Source organism: Pungitius pungitius, chromosome 11 (genome assembly GCF_949316345.1).
Source record: "Pungitius pungitius chromosome 11, fPunPun2.1, whole genome shotgun sequence".
NCBI classification, from domain to species: Eukaryota; Metazoa; Chordata; class Actinopteri; order Perciformes; family Gasterosteidae; genus Pungitius; species Pungitius pungitius.
In genome coordinates, this window is record NC_084910.1 from 18,882,055 (window position 1) to 18,898,904 (window position 16,850).

A 16,850-nucleotide genomic window follows, 5' to 3' on the forward strand; every position below is an offset into this window, starting at 1 on the left:
CCAACACTATTAAAATGTATATATATTTTTTATTGTTTTGGCACATGGACCTTTTTCAGCACCACACTGCCGGACAGCGCCACCGTTAGCCCCGCATGATAGCACCCGAAATGCAACTCAGTGCCTCAAAACAAACGCACCTTCGTTCCTGTGAGGAAGCAAAATGTCTACCTTTCACACTTCAGAAGATGAACACACATCTCAAATACTTTGACGGCAACGTGCTTCTTTTATTTTGACAACTATGACCGGAAGAAGTGCGCGTCCATGTTCCCTGCCCGACGATTGACTGAACTCGGCACCGCTCGTGTTTTCTCGGTTCAGTTTCAGCACCAGCGAAGAGTCCAATGAATCGATTGCAACCAGTGAGGAACCAGCGAGGAACCAGTGAGGAGCTACTGGGCGCAGAGGTGCGTTTATGGTCAACTTTTAAACGTGGACGTTCCAATGTTTGAACGGTCAAATAGCACGTGCTTGATTCTTTAACGCAAAACATTGCGGTGTGTGTGTTAAATAACGTTAGTTCCGATTCTCCTCCGTGTCTACGTCACTAGCCTTCCAGCCTTCTACCGTGTCTCACTGTCGAAGACGTGGTAGGAACAAATTATTTAATGGGGTTAACGTCATTCGTGGTCACGTGCTAGGAACCCGAAATTGAAATATGTCTCATTCTGCTGGTTCATTCTGAGGTCTAAAACGGGTTTAATCGGCTAGTTAATGGTTGTGAGGTGAAGTCCAATCTGCATCACGAGCAGACACACTTGTTTGGAGGTGTCAGTAAAAGTCGGGTTGCTTAGTGAAATTATTGTATGCTGAATGTGATCAATACAAATGCTGAAGCTGATTCAATTTGTATTTTATAATTCTCTATTGATAATAATGGGAAAGACACTTTGAAAGAGGTCTGGAGTAAACACTTTTCAAAACACATCGAGTATTATGGTATATTGTAAAAGAGCCGACGTCTATTACAGCTGTTTTGCTTGTCACAGGGATGAAGGTGCGCTTGTTTTGAGGCCCTGAGCTGCGTGTCCTGGCTGCCGGGCGGGGCTACGGCTGGCGCTGTCCGGCAACGTGGTGCTGACACGTTCCAGGAGTCATTACACACTACTGCAGCTGGTAGCATATTTTGTGAGTATGAGTTACAGATACAGATGTGTACCGAATCCTACCCCTAATATGAATAATGAATGACTAAAGATTGTAAGATGTAACGTTTGTGATGTGTTTCAGGCCGAGAATGTGGGAGAAAATCTTTCTGCTTCTGCTTCACAGTGTCGAAGGTAAAACATCTAAAATCCTATTTAGAAATAAAGAACATCATATACAGGCATTTATATGGGCTGTCAATACATTTAAAAAATATATAAATATATATATATAAAAATTAATCGCACATTTGGAAATTCATTCAATTAGTGGTGATTAATGAATGTTGTTGTTACATATATATACGTTACCATTACTACCATATCATAACTATTATAAATATACAATATAAATATCATATAATTAATATTTAACAATATAAATATGAACACAGCCGCAATATAAATATATTTATATAAAACCTAATAGAACATGTGTGTATGTATATATATATACAGCAGGTGAAATAAGTATTAAACAAGTCACCATTTTTCTCAGTAAATATATTTCCAAAGGAGCTATTGACATGAAGTTTTCACCAGATCTATATCTATATGTGTGTAACATCTCTACAGCAGCTCTGTATGTTGCTGATTATGAGGTCAAGCTGATCTGGGTCGAGCTGTTTTACCTCTAGTTTCTCCCCAACATGAGAGCTGTGTCGTTTTGCAGCCGCAGTGACCTCCCAGTGCCTGCAGGGGACCACCTTGTCAAAGGCGGTGGTGTCCCCACCGCTAAGGGCTGGTGGCGTGCTGCGCGTCCCCGGCGCGGCGTCTTTGCAGCAGTGCGTGGCGGCGTGCTGCGACCTGCCAGGCTACAACCTGGCCTGGATGTTACAGGGACGCTGCTACGTCCTGAGCTGTCAGGGGGACGAGTGTCGACCCCAGCACAGACCCGGGGCCGACTCCTTCCTCGCCTTCCTGCGGACAACGTTGCCCCCTGCCCCGGGGCTGCAGTCACTGGTGAAGGTGGGGCCATACACAGGCCGCCTGAGGGCCCTCTCACAGTCCTCAAGGGCCCCCGGAGGCCTGGAGGACCTGAGGGCTCCCGGGGACCTGGAGGCCCTAGAAGACCTCGACCTGCTGGACGGACCTCTGCAGGAACTCTCCGCCAGCGCTCTGGAGGCGGCGTATCCAGAGGGACGTCAACAGGAGAGGGGAGAGTCTCTGGAGGGAGAAGATAGGTTCAACCAATCAGAGGGAGAGGAGGGATTGGAGGGGCTGTGGACACAAACCAGAGACTCACTGGGGTGGAAGGGAGACGGAAACATCTGGAGCCCAACTGGTGCTGCAGAGACGACGGTGAGGGCTTCACTCCATATTACACATAAGTTCAGGTGGAATTAAGCTGTGATTTTACGCTGATAGCCTACGTTAGCAGAAGCATTGAGAACTGCTAACCTTGAAAGTGTTATATTAGTTTATTAAGATGTTCATTTTCTTCACAGAACGACACACGAAGCAGCGTAGATCAAAAGTCCCTGACGACTGTCTCCTCCCAACGCGACCATATAAGCACATCCCCTCCCACCCCAGCTCCGCCCCATCGGCCATTCCAGCCAGGTAGACCTTATAGTATGACGTCACGGTTACACACCCCCTCCAGAAATAAGTATTTGTGATAATCACGAATCATAATGTTGAAATAACCTGTATTAAAGCCCCAACGAGGGTTAGTTCAAGATCATTTCTCATCAAATGACCTAAAGGAGTCAGCTTCAGCGTATCCCTGCTCCTCAGATGTGCTGCAGGTACTTCAGTCAGCAGTGAGAGCTCCACTGAACTCCACCCATCAACCTGGAAGGCCTTTGACCTCTGACCCCACCACCACCACCACCACCCTTCGTCCTGGAAGATCACTGAGCTCCGACCCTACCACCAATCCTCCTGGAAGACCCTTGACCTCTGACCCCACCTCCCGACCTCCTGGAAGGTCACTGAACTGTAGTCACGCTCCCAGCACTGACCCTCCAACTGCAGATTCTGGTAAACGATCTTCTTACTGTTGTTGTTCCTGTTAGTTTGACCTATTTTCTAGATAATCTCTAACTTGTTGACTTAAAAACAGTTAACGTAACGTTATGCTACAAAGGCACAAATTAGTTTTTTGAAAGCAATAAGGTACGAGAGGCTGTACTTTATTGTCCAATAATGTAATAGTTTGAGGGTGTAGTTACCCTCCACATGTTACATCATTAAAGACAAAGTACAGCCTCAAGTACCTTATTGCTTTAGTACCACGTTACCAGAGACATTATAAATAGTAAGTAAAAAGCTGCCTTTCAGCACAAAATAGTTGCAGCCACCAAACGTTGTGTGTCACACTTCATCGCTTTAGAGACAAATAGTCCCCCTACGTGCATGTAAACACCATCGGGTCCCTCACCACCTCATCCATTCACATCATGACTCCACCTTAATGTTCGCTTGTGAAAGCTCACGTTGCCTCAAAACCATCATTTGTGCAATTTACGTTTTTTTTTTGCCACCGAGCTAAAAGCTAAAATGTCAACTAATGGTCGCACAAAATCTACCGCGTTGCTTTTAGTGCACAGTGAGTCTCCGGACAGGGATTAACCACCAAACCCTCTGTACTTCCCACGCCACGGAGCAGCGAGCATACACCTGTGCATGTTATGGAAACTCATGTCGTCTTTTGTCTGTTCGGCGTCAGAGGTTGGGAGGTCAAACCGCGGCCCGGTGGCGGTGGTGGGTCGGGACAGGAAGCTGCGCCTCCCGGTCAGCAGCTTGCTGCTCGACGGCGGCGGCAGCAGCGGCGGCGGCGGCGGCGTGGGCATTGAGAGCTACCGCTGGGAAGCGGTCAGGTATGACGCCTGCGCAGCCGATCTGTAACACTCTCCTCAGGCCCGCTGTGCCCACTCAGCTGTGCTCTCCGCAGCGGGCCGCCGGGGGTGAGGCTGGAGGGGGCGGATCGGGCGGTCGCCACAGCAACGGGCATCCGGGCGGGACGCTACACCTTCAGGCTGACGGTGTCTGACCAGCAAGGGGCGACAGACACGGCGTCGCTGAGCGTCAGGGTCCATGAAGGTCAGAGGTTTTCACTTCATAACGCGCGTTGCAGCTGTACCAGACCTTCATGTTGTTTCCTGTCCTGCTTCCCCCCCCCCCTCCCCTGCAGCCCCCAGTCCCCCCCCTGTGGCCCACGCCAGCGGCAGCCACACAGTTTCTCTCCCCAACAGCTCTCTGGTCCTTAGGGGCTCCGTAACCGACGGAGACCAGACGGAGGTCCACTACCTTTGGGTCAGAGACAGCCAAAGTCCTGCTGCTGGGGTCAGTGAACTCCTCACAGGAGACGATGCTTTAACAAAGCAATAAGCTACGAGAGGCTGTACTTTATCGTCCAATAATGGAACAGTTTGAGGGTGTTGTCACGCAGCGGAGGGCCGGCAAACGTTTTTTTTTTTTATTTCTAATAATGTCTTAAATATTTCATAAATAACTTTTGTAGAGTGGATAACTTTCAGAGGTTGTTTATTTTAACCCATTATACGCCATTCTCCGTCATTTAAGCTTTTTATGTAACTGCACTGAATCCGGACGACTTGCAGGAGGGTCGAGGGCCCTTTCATCACTAATCACTTTAGGCACTGTTGCGTAACTCCCCCCATGTGATGATGTTGGAGGTGTAACACGTTGAGCTACGTCTCTTCCTGTTGTCCTCGTGCACTTTGCTCTCAAATCTCCATCATGTGACGTGTGTCAAGTGCCAACAATGTCCCACGTTCAGCAGGACGTTTCCACACCGCTGTCCATTAGGGACACAGTGGTGGTCCTTTGCAGGTTTACATGGATGTAGCCTGGCAGCTAGCTTAGCCTGGCAGCTAGCTTAGCCTAGCAGCTAGCAACATGTCCCGGGCACCGTCAGTCCTAAAGTGGTCTGTCTTCTGTTGGACACGAGGAGGACTTCCTCAGCTCAGTTCTCTCCATCTTCAGCGACCATCTCGTCTCTGCATCTAACTGACTGCAGCACGCGGCGCTTCGGGGGTCAGGGGTCAACGCACACCGGAAAGGAAACAAAGCTGCGTTAACCTTAATGAAAAATATTTTATCACGTTATTCTCGATCTCAATAATCTAATAGATGAATGCATTCCTTTTGACAGCCCTAATTAAACTCCATAGATTGTATGGTAGATTAACATCATTGTATAATGGTATGTATTAGATTGAATCAAAGTGAATTAGAATTATTTGATATCATAGAGCTACATTTGAAATACAGGGATTGAATGACCTCCATGAAGGTCAGCTAATCAATACCATCCAATCACAAAGCAGGGGTGCCTGGATTCAGTGATCAACTGATATTGATTCTGTGATCAATGTCTGTTGGCAGGACGTCCTGTACAGATCTGAGACTCAGGCCTCCCTCTACCTGTCCAACCTGGTGGAAGGAACCTACCTGTTCCAGCTGAGGGTGACTGACGCTCAGGGGCGGTCTAGCACTTCCACGTCCACCGTGGAGGTAAGACCCGGTAGGTCCCGACCGATTTATGGTTATTGATTGATGGATCGCCAGGTGGCTGAAGAGGATTGTGCGTGTCTCCGTAGAGCCGGGGGGGGTTGAGGAGGTGGAGCTGGAGATGCTGGTGTCGGTGTCTCAGGTGAGTGTGGCTCAGAGGGACACGGTGGTCCGACAACTCGCCGCACTGATCCACGTCCTAGACAGCGATGTCCAGGTCCGAGCTCTGCAGGGCCACTCCCACCTCAGGTACTGGTTTACTGACTGGTTTGCTAACTGGTTCACTGGCTGCTTTAGTGACCGTCTGGCTGACTGGTTTAATGCGTCTGTGTCGGTGCAGCACGGTGTTGCGGTTCTCGGTTCTCGGCCCCTCGGAACCAATCTCTGGCTCCCGGCTGGTGGTTCTGCTGAGGAACCAGTTGCTCGGCGAGAAGAGCGACTACCTGCTGTTCCGGGTCCTGAGAGTCGACACTGTTTGTGAGTTTAAACCAGGCCCCGTTCACTACAGAGACCAGGACAGGTCCACTACAGAGAAACCAGACCCGGTTCACTTTACAGACCAGGACCCTGCAAGTCGCCCCCTGGATACCCATTTCACATGATCCGGATGTTTCCTAGTTGAGCTTAGCTGAGGTTTCTTTGAAGGCCTCGAACAACATCGAGATGACTGACATGAATCTACGCCCCATGTCTTTTCTCAGTGTGCCTGCTTCGCTGCTCGGGGCGGGGTCGGTGTGATCCAATCACAAAGGAGTGTGCATGTGACCCCTTTTGGACGGAGAACCTGGTTCGCCTATACCTTGGTGATGGAGAGAGCAACTGTGGTATGAGCCTGGTTTTATTATCAGACTGAACTAGGAGGGCCCACGTGGTTCTGTGCTCACCCTGTTCTTCCCGTCAGAGTGGAGGGTGCTGTACGTCATCTTGTCCGGCTTCCTGCTCATGGTCTCCATCTTGTCCCTCAGCTGGATCTTCATCTGCTGCTGCAGGAGGTGAACACGTCCACAGACCTTATGGTCTCACCTCGTGTCCTCTGGTGTTCTAACGACCTGTTTGCTGTATTCAGGAGGAGGCAGACCAAAGTGAGGAAGAAAAGCAAATACACCATCCTTGATAACATGGACGCGCAGGAGAGGATGGAGCTCAGACCCAAAATCAGTGAGTCCATAACATACACTCACCTAAAGGATTATTAGGAACACCACACCAATACTGGGTTTGACCCCCTTTCGCCTTCAGAACTGCCTTACAATTCTTTAGAAATGTTGGCCCATATTGATAGGACAGAATCCTGCAGTTGATGGAGATTTGTGGGATGAACATCTCCATCCACCACATCCCAAATCTGCTCTATTGGGTTGAGATCTGGTGACTGTGGGGACCATTTTAGTGCAGTGAACTCATCGTTATGTTCAAGAAACCAATTAGAAATGATTGGAGCTTTGTGACCTGGTGCATCATCCTGGTGGAAGTAGCCATCAGAGGATGGTACATGGTGGCCATAAAGGGATGGACATGGTCACAAGCAATGCTCAGGTAGGCCGTGGCATTTAAACGATGCCCAATTGGCACGAAGGGGCCTAAAGTGGGCCAAATAAACCTCCCCCACACCATCACACCATCACACCACCACCACCACCAGCCTGCACAGTGGTAACAAGGCATGATGGATCCATGTCCTCATTCTGTTTACTCCAACATCTGAATGTCTCAACAGAAATCGAGACTCATCAGACCAGGCAACATTTTTCCAGTCTTCAACTGTCCAATTTTGGTGAGCTCTTGTAAATTGTAGCCTCTTTTTGTAACGAGTGGTTATTTCAGTCAAAGTTGCTCTTCTATCAGCTTGAATCAGTCGGCCCATGACCTCTGACCTCTAGCATCAACGAGGCATTTTCTCCCACAGGACCGCCGCATACTGGAAGTTAAATCACCTTTCTTTCCCATTCTGACATTCAGTTTGGAGTTCAGGAGATTGTCTGGACCAGAACCACACCCCTAAATGCATTGAAGCAACTGCCATGTGATTGGTTGATTAGATGATTGCATTAATGAGACATTGAACAGGTGTTCCTAATAATCCTTTAGGTGAGTGTAGAGCCTCAATGATCCTGTAAGGGGGCCCTAAGGGCTCAAAACACAGACAGCACTGCTAAGTAACCAAGGGAACATTCAGAGGTTGAGATACGGAGGCCAGGGTTCACTCGTTTTTATTTAGAAAGAATAAATAAATATTAAGGACTACATCAGTGGGTTTTTTTGTATGAGATGGGAGTTTCTTTCTTCTATATCGGGAATCAAACCCCTCCCTTTCTGCAGATATCAAACACCGCAGCACAGCGCAGAACTCCAGCCTGATGATGTCAGAGTCTGAGCTGGACAGCGACCAGGACTCCCCATTCAGCCGGGATCGAGACGCCTTCAGCTGAGACCTGGACCCGTCTAGGACCTTTGGACTCGTCAAGACTGTTTTTTTTCCCCCCCCTACAATTCCTGGATCATGTGATTTGGAGGATTCTTGCCCATCCAGAAGAAGCGTTTTCATATTATGTCTATGCGTGCTGCCTTCTAAAACATTTAAAGTGACTCGTCCAGGTTTTGTTCTGTTTGGACCTCGCTCCATCTGACAGCGTGTGATCGTTCCCACCAACAACACTTTCACCATCGTGTTCCCTTCTTCATGTGCATGAATGCCAGGGTGCAAAGGGAATATAAAACACTACTCCACGCCGGTGATGACAATTCTTCAATAGGAGACGAGTTGAGAACATCCACTAGTTGTGCATAAGGGTTGGCACTGGGGGGGGGGGGTGGGGCTTGTTTTCTCTGATTTATTTTATACATATTTCAATAATCACAATAATACATGTGTACATGTACATATATATGAAGCTGCTGACTTAAGGATGTTTAACCCAATTATTTTAAAAAGGTTTTGATCTGTCAAAAATGAATTCATAGGCATCTAGAAGTAATTGTGCTGCGATGACGTCATTGGATTCAGGAGATTCTGGATATTAGCAATAGTTCAACCAACATGTAAATGTATGAGTTGGTAAATATAATAGACAAATCATTTAAAGTCACAGGAGTAGAATACATGATTCTAATTGGCTACAGCTTCATTATCACCACACTTAACATCAATATCATCCTAGCAACCGTAACTAGGCAAATAGCTGCTAACTAGCTTTTCATTTTATTGAACTTATCATTTAGAAAGCAACTTGAGAGTTTAGGTTGACATTTGAAATACTTCACTAAATAGTTTACACGTTTTTTTTTGTAAAAGTAAAAAAATATCCCAAGAATGTGTACCGCTTAAATGTTACTATGGCAACCACCTGAAGGGTGTAATGTTACCGTTTACATTAGCTAGGCTAAGCTACCACTGCTGCTCCTGACTTCAGAGTAATCCTGACATCTGGGGGAAATTGATCGTCTCTATAAAGAGGGGGGGCTCACTACCCAGGTGTTAGTAGGGACTGATTTAGATTCACAGTTGGTTATAGGTTCTATAAAGCTGAGATCTGATGGTCGCACTCAAGGCTTCAGGCCTCCGAAGCACATGTACTTGACCTCCAGATACTCGTCGATGCCGTACTTGGAACCTTCGAGACCCAAACCAGACTGTTTGACTCCTCCGAACGCCGCCTCCGGGGTGGAGAGGAGGCCCTCGTTGACCCCGACCATCCCCACCTCCAGCGCCTCCGTCACCCGCCAGATCTGACTGACGTCCTGAGAGAAGAAGTAACCTGAGGACAGAGGCGTCAGCAGGGTCAACTTACCACCAAGCTTCTCCTTCGGTTACCTGCATGTCCTCCGAGAGTTACCAGATCTCAGCTCAGATTAAGGTCACTTTAAGGTTTCTCTCACCTGCCAGCCCGACATTAGACGCGTTAGCGATAGCCAGAGCTTCCTCCTCTGTATTAAACCTAGAAACACAGTTATAGAAGGGCTTAGGAATAGTTTTGTTGTCCTAAATGTTGATCTTGTAGATAGTTAAAAGCATGGGAGGAGAAATCTCAAATACCCAAAGAATTAAATAGTATGTTGTCAACAATGTAGAAAGATATTTAGGAGTAACAGTCGGGTGGGTGTTCAGACCTGATGACGGGCAGCAGTGGGCCGAAGGTCTCCTCCTTGGTGCAGATCATCTCCGTGGTGACGCCGACCAGCAGAGTGGGTTCCATGAAGGACCCGTCCAGACGCTTCCCCCCCTTCAGCACCTTGGCCCCCCGAGACACAGCATCTGAGATCTGGTGGACCACCTGCAACACCCAAGAGACGTGAAAACGTTGACTTCATTCAGAACAAAACACAGGATAAACATGTCAGATATTTAGTGTTTTACTCTACTAACATTTACCCCCCCCCCCTACCACTGCTGGATTGCTCATTGCTGCTCAACAGGCTATAGGTTATACTAAAAGAGCGTTTGAGATGCTCTTCATCATCGCTGTTGAGAGGATAGTAGTATAAAGTTGTTCTATGACCTTTTAAGGATGAAGAACTATTAAGGGTTCAGGACAGGCAGAGGGGACACATGATGGCCATAGGATGGAGTACATATTAAAGAAATGCGTATCATAAGAGGTGTGAAGTCACCTCGCTGGCACCGCCGAGTGGGGCTTTGATCCATAACAGGAAGTGACCTTTCCCCCGACCCGGATATTTATTTAGGGTGTGACAGCCAGCAAGCCATCGGCATCCCATTCATTCTCAGAGGGTCACAACTCACAACTCACCTAGAATAATAATAATACATTTTATTTATAGTGCCCTTTATATCGGCGGATCTCAAAGGGCTACAGTTTAAAATAAGAAATAAAAACAAGTAGGTCGAGGAGTTCTTTGAGGTGGGGGGGGGGGGGGGGGGGGGGGGGGGGCATGGTGGTAACAGGTTGCTACTGTCGCCATGGCGATGAAGCAGGCGCTTACCTTCTCCGCAGCCCTGGTGTTGATCAGCGGGCCCTGGGTTGTTCCGGGCTCCGAGCCGTGACCCAGCCGAAGCTCGGCGTCCATCGCGCGGCCCAATTTGTCCACGAAGGCGTCGTGGACGCCGCTCTGCACCAGAAAGCGGTTGGAGCACACGCACGTCTGCCGGGAGAAGAGGACGGGTCGTTTTTACGGCTTCGCCGGAAGAGCCGCGTCCGCGACCAGAACCGTACCTGCCCAGAGTTTCTGAACTTGGAGGCCATGGCTCCAGACACTGCCTTGTCCACGTCGGCACTGTCGAACACAATGAAGGGGGCGTGGCCTCCCAGTTCCATGGACGCCTTTTTCACGGTGTCGGCCGCCATTTTCAGCAGGAGCTGAGAGCAGAGGAACATGCACATCTATACGTGTAGGAACAATACATCTCCAACTTCGGTTCATAGCCCCCCCTCCCCCTCTCAAAGACTCCTAGCTCCCACCTTGCCGGTGGCGGTGGACCCAGTGAAGGAGATTTTGGCGACTAGCGGGTCGGTGCAGAGGACCTCCCCCACGGCCGGTGTCTTCTCCCTGGAGCACGGGACCACGTTGAAGACCCCCGGCGGGACCCCCGCCTTCTCAGCCAGCTGCAGGAAGAAGAAAAAAAAAAAAACACGTCAGCGGAGTCGCTGGAAGCCGGAGCGGCGCGGAGGAAGACGACACGTCTCGGGGGGGAGGGGTTGAGTTGGGGGGGGGGGGGGTCTACCTCAGCCAGAGCCAGAGCCGACAGCGGCGTGTCCTCGGCCGGTTTCACCACCACCGTGCAGCCGGCCGCCAGAGCTGCCGCCACCTTCCTGGTGATCATTGCACTGGGGAAGTTCCACTGTGGAGCAGCAGCTACAATCAATTCTATTGTACACACTACAATTATATCAGAGGCTCCCTGGGAGGACAAACCGTTTAGGCAATAAGAACCAGCACTGCATTCCTGCAAAGGGACAAAGGTCTCCAAAGATCTCCAAAGATCTCCAAAGGTCTCCAAAGATCTCCCTCTGGGCATCTGGTGGACACCTGCTGTACGTGTCATCTCCACCCATCCAATGATAGTGGTCGACATGTTGAGCAGCTGTGTCCCCAGGGGAGCTTCTGATTGGCTACTCACCGGCGTGATGATGGAAGCCACGCCCACAGGTTGTTTCAAGAGGAGGATCTTTCGGTCTTTGGCGGGCGACGGGACGACGTCGCCGTAGACTCGCCGAGCCTCCTCTGAAAACCACTCGAGGAACGAGGCCGAGTACGACACCTCGCCCAGAGACTCCGACATGGGTTTACCCTGAAAGAGGTTTCATTGAGACCAGCTCAGCTCCACTGTCCCTGTTTAATATAGAAGTATACCATTAAGAAATAGTCTTTATTGATCCCTGTGGGTTATGGTCAGTCATCTTCCTCTCTACTGGTTATGGTCAGTCATCTTCCTCTCTACTGGTTATGGTCAGTCATCTTCCTCTCTACTGGTTATGGTTAGTCATCTTCCTCTCTACTGGTTATGGTTAGTCATCTTCCTCTCTACTGGTTATGGTTAGTCATCTTCCTCTCTACTGGTTATGGTTAGTCATCTTCCTCTCTACTGGTTATGGTCAGTCATCTTCCTCTCTACTGGTTATGGTCAGTCATCTTCCTCTCTACTGGTTATGGGTCATCATTTTCCTCTCTACTGGTTATGGTCAGTCATCTTCCTCTCTACTGGTTATGGTCAGTCATCTTCCTCTCTACTGGTTATGGGTCATCATCTTCCTCTCTACTGGTTATGGGTCATCATTTTCCTCTCTACTGGTTATGGTCAGTCATCTTCCTCTCTACTGGTTATGGTCAGTCATCTTCCTCTCTACTGGTTATGGTTAGTCATCTTCCTCTCTACTGGTTATGGTTAGTCATCTTCCTCTCTACTGGTTATGGTCAGTCATCTTCCTCTCTACTGGTTATGGTTAGTCATCTTCCTTTCTACTGGTTATGGTTAGTCATCTTCCTCTCTACTGGTTATGGGTCATCATCTTCCTCTCTACTAGTTATGGTCAGTCATCTTCCTCTCTACTGGTTATGGTCAGTCATCTTCCTCTCTACTGGTTATGGTCAGTCATCTTCCTCTCTACTGGTTATGGTCAGTCATCTTCCTCTCTACTGGTTATGGTTAGTCATCTTCCTCTCTACTGGTTATGGTCAGTCATCTTCCTCTCTACTGGTTATGGTCAGTCATCTTCCTCTCTACTGGTTATGGGTCATCATCTTCCTCTCTACTGGTTATGGTCAGTCATCTTCCTCTCTACTGGTTATGGTTAGTCATCTTCCTCTCTACTGGTTATGGTTAGTCATCTTCCTCTCTACTGGTTATGGGTCATCATCTTCCTCTCTACTGGTTATGGGTCATCATCTTCCTCTCTACTGGTTATGGGTCATCATCTTCCTCTCTACTGGTTATGGGTCATCATCTTCCTCTCTACTGGTTATGGTCAGTCATCTTCCTCTCTACTGGTTATGGGTCATCATCTTCCTCTCTACTGGTTATGGGTCATCATCTTCCTCTCTACTGGTTATGGGTCATCATCTGCCTCTCTACTGGTTATGGGTCATCATCTTCCTCTCTACTGGTTATGGGTCATCATCTTCCTCTCTACTGGTTATGGGTCATCATCTTCCTCTCTACTGGTTATGGGTCATCATCTTCCTCTTGTTGAGACTCACACATTCGTAGGTGATGAGTTCAGCGAGCTCTTCTTTGTGCAGCATCATCAGTTCAAACCACTTTCTCAACACGATGCTCCTCTCCTGCAGAGACCAATCACATCGTTTCAGGAATCAGCAGATCCAACCTTTATATTCACAGTTAACGTTTCGCCAGTAAAGACTGAACGGTTATCAAACTGGTTCATGGGGTCCGATTCAAGTAGGAGGTTCAAACTCTGAGTCAAAACCTAAACTCAGAGTTTAGAGTTGGTTCAATCAACTCAGAGTAGGTTGACTCAAGTGATTTATTCACTGTTTTCACTTCATCAAATCCTGTTCTGAAGTAAACATTAACTGGAGTTTGTTCTATTGTATAATAACTACACTACAAAAAGTTGAACACACGAAGCCATCAAAAATTAACACGCACGTTTACTTTTAAAAGAATTCTGTGTATTTGAATACTTGTACTTTGATACTTTTAACAGTATTTGTCTTCTGATCGATTGAAGTCACTTCGAATAGAGAGATAGCGATGAACTTGAAAAGGATCGATTAGTTGCCGAGGTACATTCGTGACGTCACAGCGTCGGTCGAGCCCTCGGGTTGGTGATTGGACCCTGAACGTTACAATAATTATTATTAATAGTAAAGTGAATACTTGTCATTAAGGCTTTTTATTTAAACAACGTGAGGTCGGGTGATTCCCATTACTGCTAGCACGCATTCACGGAGCCATCCGAACCTGCCCCGCGGATGTTAAATTGGTCCTTTTTTCGGTGGCGGACGCACCTTGGCACTGTTCCGCTTCCAGGAGTGAAACGCCTCGTACGCCGCGTCCACGGCCTGCTTGGCCTCCTCCGGGCCGCAGTCGGACACCCGGGCGATCTCCTCCCCGGTGGCCGGGTCCAGCACCGGGAACTGCGAGGCAGCGGGGAGCCAGCGGCCGTTGACGTAGCCCTGCGTGCGGAGCAGCGGGTGGGAGGCGTCCAGGCTGTAGTGTCTGAGCATGGCGGCGGGAAGCCGGAGGGAGCAGCGGCTCCTCAGGAAGCGCAGAGAGGACATGTCCCGCGGAATGTCTGCGGGTGGGTCTCTCCCTGCCTCTGCAGAAGCTCCGGCTGATGTCTGCGGGGGTCTCCTCCTTCTTCTTCTTCTCCTCCTCCTCCTCCTTCTCCTTCTTCTTCTTCTTCTTCTTCTTCTTTGGGGTGCATTGACGGTTAGCAAAAACAGTTGGATGCTTTACCGCCACCACGTGGATCCGGATGTGTACAACTTGCTCTCCTCGTGTTGTCCTCTGGAAAATTCTGACCCCAAATTCAATATTTTAAATATGTATTTAATCATAAAATGGTCTGGAAATAATACTATGCTCTTTGTGTTTAAGATTTATATAAGACATTACAAGATGGCTGCCACTGTGTTTCTGTGCTCTTTTTGTTTTTAATCAGAGATGAGCTCTTGAACATCCGTGGAACAACTCCAGCATTTATTTCCAACTCTAACTGGATTTACTGGACATTTTAGTCAAAGGTGTGTTCACCTTTACTCACGCGGTGAGACGCCGCAGTGAAACGACGCCCCCCCCCCCCCCCCGCCTGGCGGACTCTTCACTCTCTACATGCACATACACTTTGTCACTTTCTGTTACCTTTATTTTTATTTTTATCTCTTAACTTAACTAACCCCATAGCTTTAGCATACTTACCCAAAGCATATATTTCACTATATTTTTATTTTTATCTTATTCCTGCACTACGTTGTCAGATATCATTGTCGTACTGTCTTCGTCATGCACCAACCGCCAAGTCAAATTCCATGTCTGACTGACATATGATGGCAATAAACAATTCCTGATTCCTGCATCTTTGGTGATTTATTGAATTTAATAATAATAATAATAATAATTTGAAAGGCCTGAGCCAGGCCCAAAACAAAAATAACTTACATTTACTAAAAAGTAATAGAAAATAGAAATGTAATTAATTAATAATATGGATATGAAATAGAAATAAAGTGCAAATGACAACGTAGTCTTATCATCGTCAAATTAATTTGATTATTGCTTCATCGGTCAATATTTTGGCATCACAGAACCAGCAGCTCGTCTTCAAATCTTCTTCACGTGACATCACGTGATGGTCAAAGGTTTCTTTAAGTCAGATTTAGAGTTTACAGTCGGCAAGATGATGCACTTCTTCTGCATCTGTAGCTCTTTTTTTCTTTCTTTTAAAACATTCCACCTGCTTTCCCTCCAGCGTTGGGTCTAAAGACTACTTTCCGTTATCCACCATGGAAATAGACACAAAGTAACATACAGGTGTTCGGTCCCAGCTGTGTGTGTGTGTGTGTGTGTGTGTGTGTGTGTGTGTGTGTGTGTGTGTGTGTGTGTGTGTGTGTGTGTGTGTGTGTGTGTGTGTGTCTCCGGTGAGGGACAGCGCCATAAAGTGTCTTCCACACAGATTTGAAGACTGTGTGGAAGAATGAGCCCAAATCACACCAGAGCAAAGCATCCGACTAGTCTCTCCATACAGGAGGCGTCTTGAAGCTGTCATTACCAACAAAGGCTTTTGTACTAAGTATTGAATGAATATCAGTAAGCGTGTTCAATACTTTTTCTTTGTCATTTCACATTATTACACATCACTTTATTTCTGAAATTCTTTGTTTTGGAAACATTGATTGGCAGAGACATTTGAAACAAAGACACCCATTGAAATAATATTCTAATACGATTCACAAGGGTATAAGAGTTGTGGCGGCAATCTTAATTCCGTCTTCGTGGATCGATTTACTTTAACAGTCTGTGTTTTTGGGCAGCTCCACAGACTGATAGACCTCGAATGAAGCTATGACGTCATCAGCTACGTAACTTAAAGGAGCCGTGACACATTTTCACGAAAACAATAAACACATCTTGTTAAGGCAAATATGGCTCTTACAACCGTATGAACCAGACATGTCGACCCTCCCGGACAACAACATTGCTGCACTGCCCCCCCCCCCCCCCAGGTCTCACGGTTGGCAAGTATGAGTCTAAACTTGTCCTGTCACATGATCCGCATGCTGTGATCAACACGTTATCTGACACACACACACACAGGCTCTGCCTGGATCAGCTGTCAGCTGGTCACACCTTGGTGAGACATGTTGTTTCTTTTGAGTTCTGAAGGTTTCACGTTTGTTTCTCTTCTTCTCTGTGAATAAAAGCTCTCCAGTTTCTGTTGTTTCTGTCTCAGTTCATAACATTCACTGTACACACCTACTGTCACCACACTTCAAGTCCCCCATTGTGGGACTAATGAAGGAACATCTTATCTTACATGATGGAGGTACTTTTCTTTGATGTATAAATGTGTACTCTACATCTCAGAATATGTTAAATGTACTTGTACTTTAAATTGATGTATAAACATGTTAATTTCTCACAAGGTAAATATTGTACTTTTTACCTACATTTTTTAAATACAAAATATATATATATATATATATCTATATAAAATGACATGTGATGTAATATAATGTAATAATTAATAACAATATATTCATAAATGTATTTAATAATTAGAACAATTTATAATCATATAT

General features: G+C 47.2%; 2 protein-coding genes across 4 annotated transcripts; one reads left to right on the forward strand and one right to left on the reverse strand.

The window, feature by feature from the left end:
* The first annotated feature begins 139 nt into the window (after positions 1-139).
* Positions 140-8,090, forward strand: LOC119197654 (dyslexia-associated protein KIAA0319 homolog). 3 transcript variants are annotated; one of them, XM_037454154.2, is made up of 18 exons: positions 140-410; positions 555-593; positions 993-1,131; positions 1,234-1,283; positions 1,822-2,450; positions 2,597-2,711; positions 2,889-3,134; positions 3,823-3,973; positions 4,048-4,196; positions 4,288-4,439; positions 5,505-5,643; positions 5,720-5,879; positions 5,971-6,107; positions 6,332-6,454; positions 6,532-6,622; positions 6,697-6,788; positions 7,348-7,404; positions 7,950-8,089. In XM_037454154.2, the coding sequence occupies exons 4-18, from the start codon at positions 1,241-1,243 to the stop codon at positions 8,057-8,059; spliced, it is 2,394 nt and encodes a 797-aa protein (XP_037310051.2). In that variant the 5' UTR covers positions 140-410; positions 555-593; positions 993-1,131; positions 1,234-1,240; the 3' UTR covers positions 8,060-8,089. The 3 variants fall into 3 exon arrangements, with proteins under 3 accessions (XP_037310051.2, XP_037310050.2, XP_037310053.2); XM_037454153.2 differs by lacking the exon at positions 555-593; XM_037454156.2 differs by lacking the exons at positions 555-593; positions 7,348-7,404 and having other exon boundaries at positions 7,950-8,090.
* A 374-nt stretch (positions 8,091-8,464) lies between these two features.
* On the reverse strand, positions 8,465-14,449 carry aldh5a1 (aldehyde dehydrogenase 5 family, member A1 (succinate-semialdehyde dehydrogenase)). The gene is made up of 10 exons (XM_037454157.2): positions 14,058-14,449; positions 13,284-13,367; positions 11,707-11,877; positions 11,311-11,427; positions 11,048-11,191; positions 10,802-10,945; positions 10,572-10,730; positions 9,738-9,901; positions 9,507-9,565; positions 8,465-9,385 (listed from the first exon to the last, which is right to left on the reverse strand). Exons 1-10 carry the CDS (start codon positions 14,328-14,330, stop codon positions 9,174-9,176), a joined length of 1,527 nt encoding a protein of 508 aa, XP_037310054.2. The 5' UTR covers positions 14,331-14,449; the 3' UTR covers positions 8,465-9,173.
* Positions 14,450-16,850: the final 2,401 nt, after the last annotated feature.

Coding starts and splice junctions, on each gene's coding strand:
- LOC119197654 (XM_037454154.2), top strand. CDS start 1,241: ATGTGGGAGAAAATCTTTCTGCTTCTGCTTCACAGTGTCGAAG. Junction 4,197..4,287: donor GAGCGTCAGGGTCCATGAAG/GTCAGAGGTTTT, acceptor CCTCCCCTGCAG/CCCCCAGTCCCCCCCCTGTG. Junction 6,108..6,331: donor CCTGAGAGTCGACACTGTTT/GTGAGTTTAAAC, acceptor GTCTTTTCTCAG/TGTGCCTGCTTCGCTGCTCG.
- aldh5a1 (XM_037454157.2), bottom strand. CDS start 14,330: ATGTCCTCTCTGCGCTTCCTGAGGAGCCGCTGCTCCCTCCGGCTTCCC. Junction 10,946..11,047: donor GGTCCACCGCCACCGGCAAG/GTGGGAGCTAGG, acceptor CTCTGCTCTCAG/CTCCTGCTGAAAATGGCGGC. Junction 9,386..9,506: donor GTCTAATGTCGGGCTGGCAG/GTGAGAGAAACC, acceptor CTCTGTCCTCAG/GTTACTTCTTCTCTCAGGAC.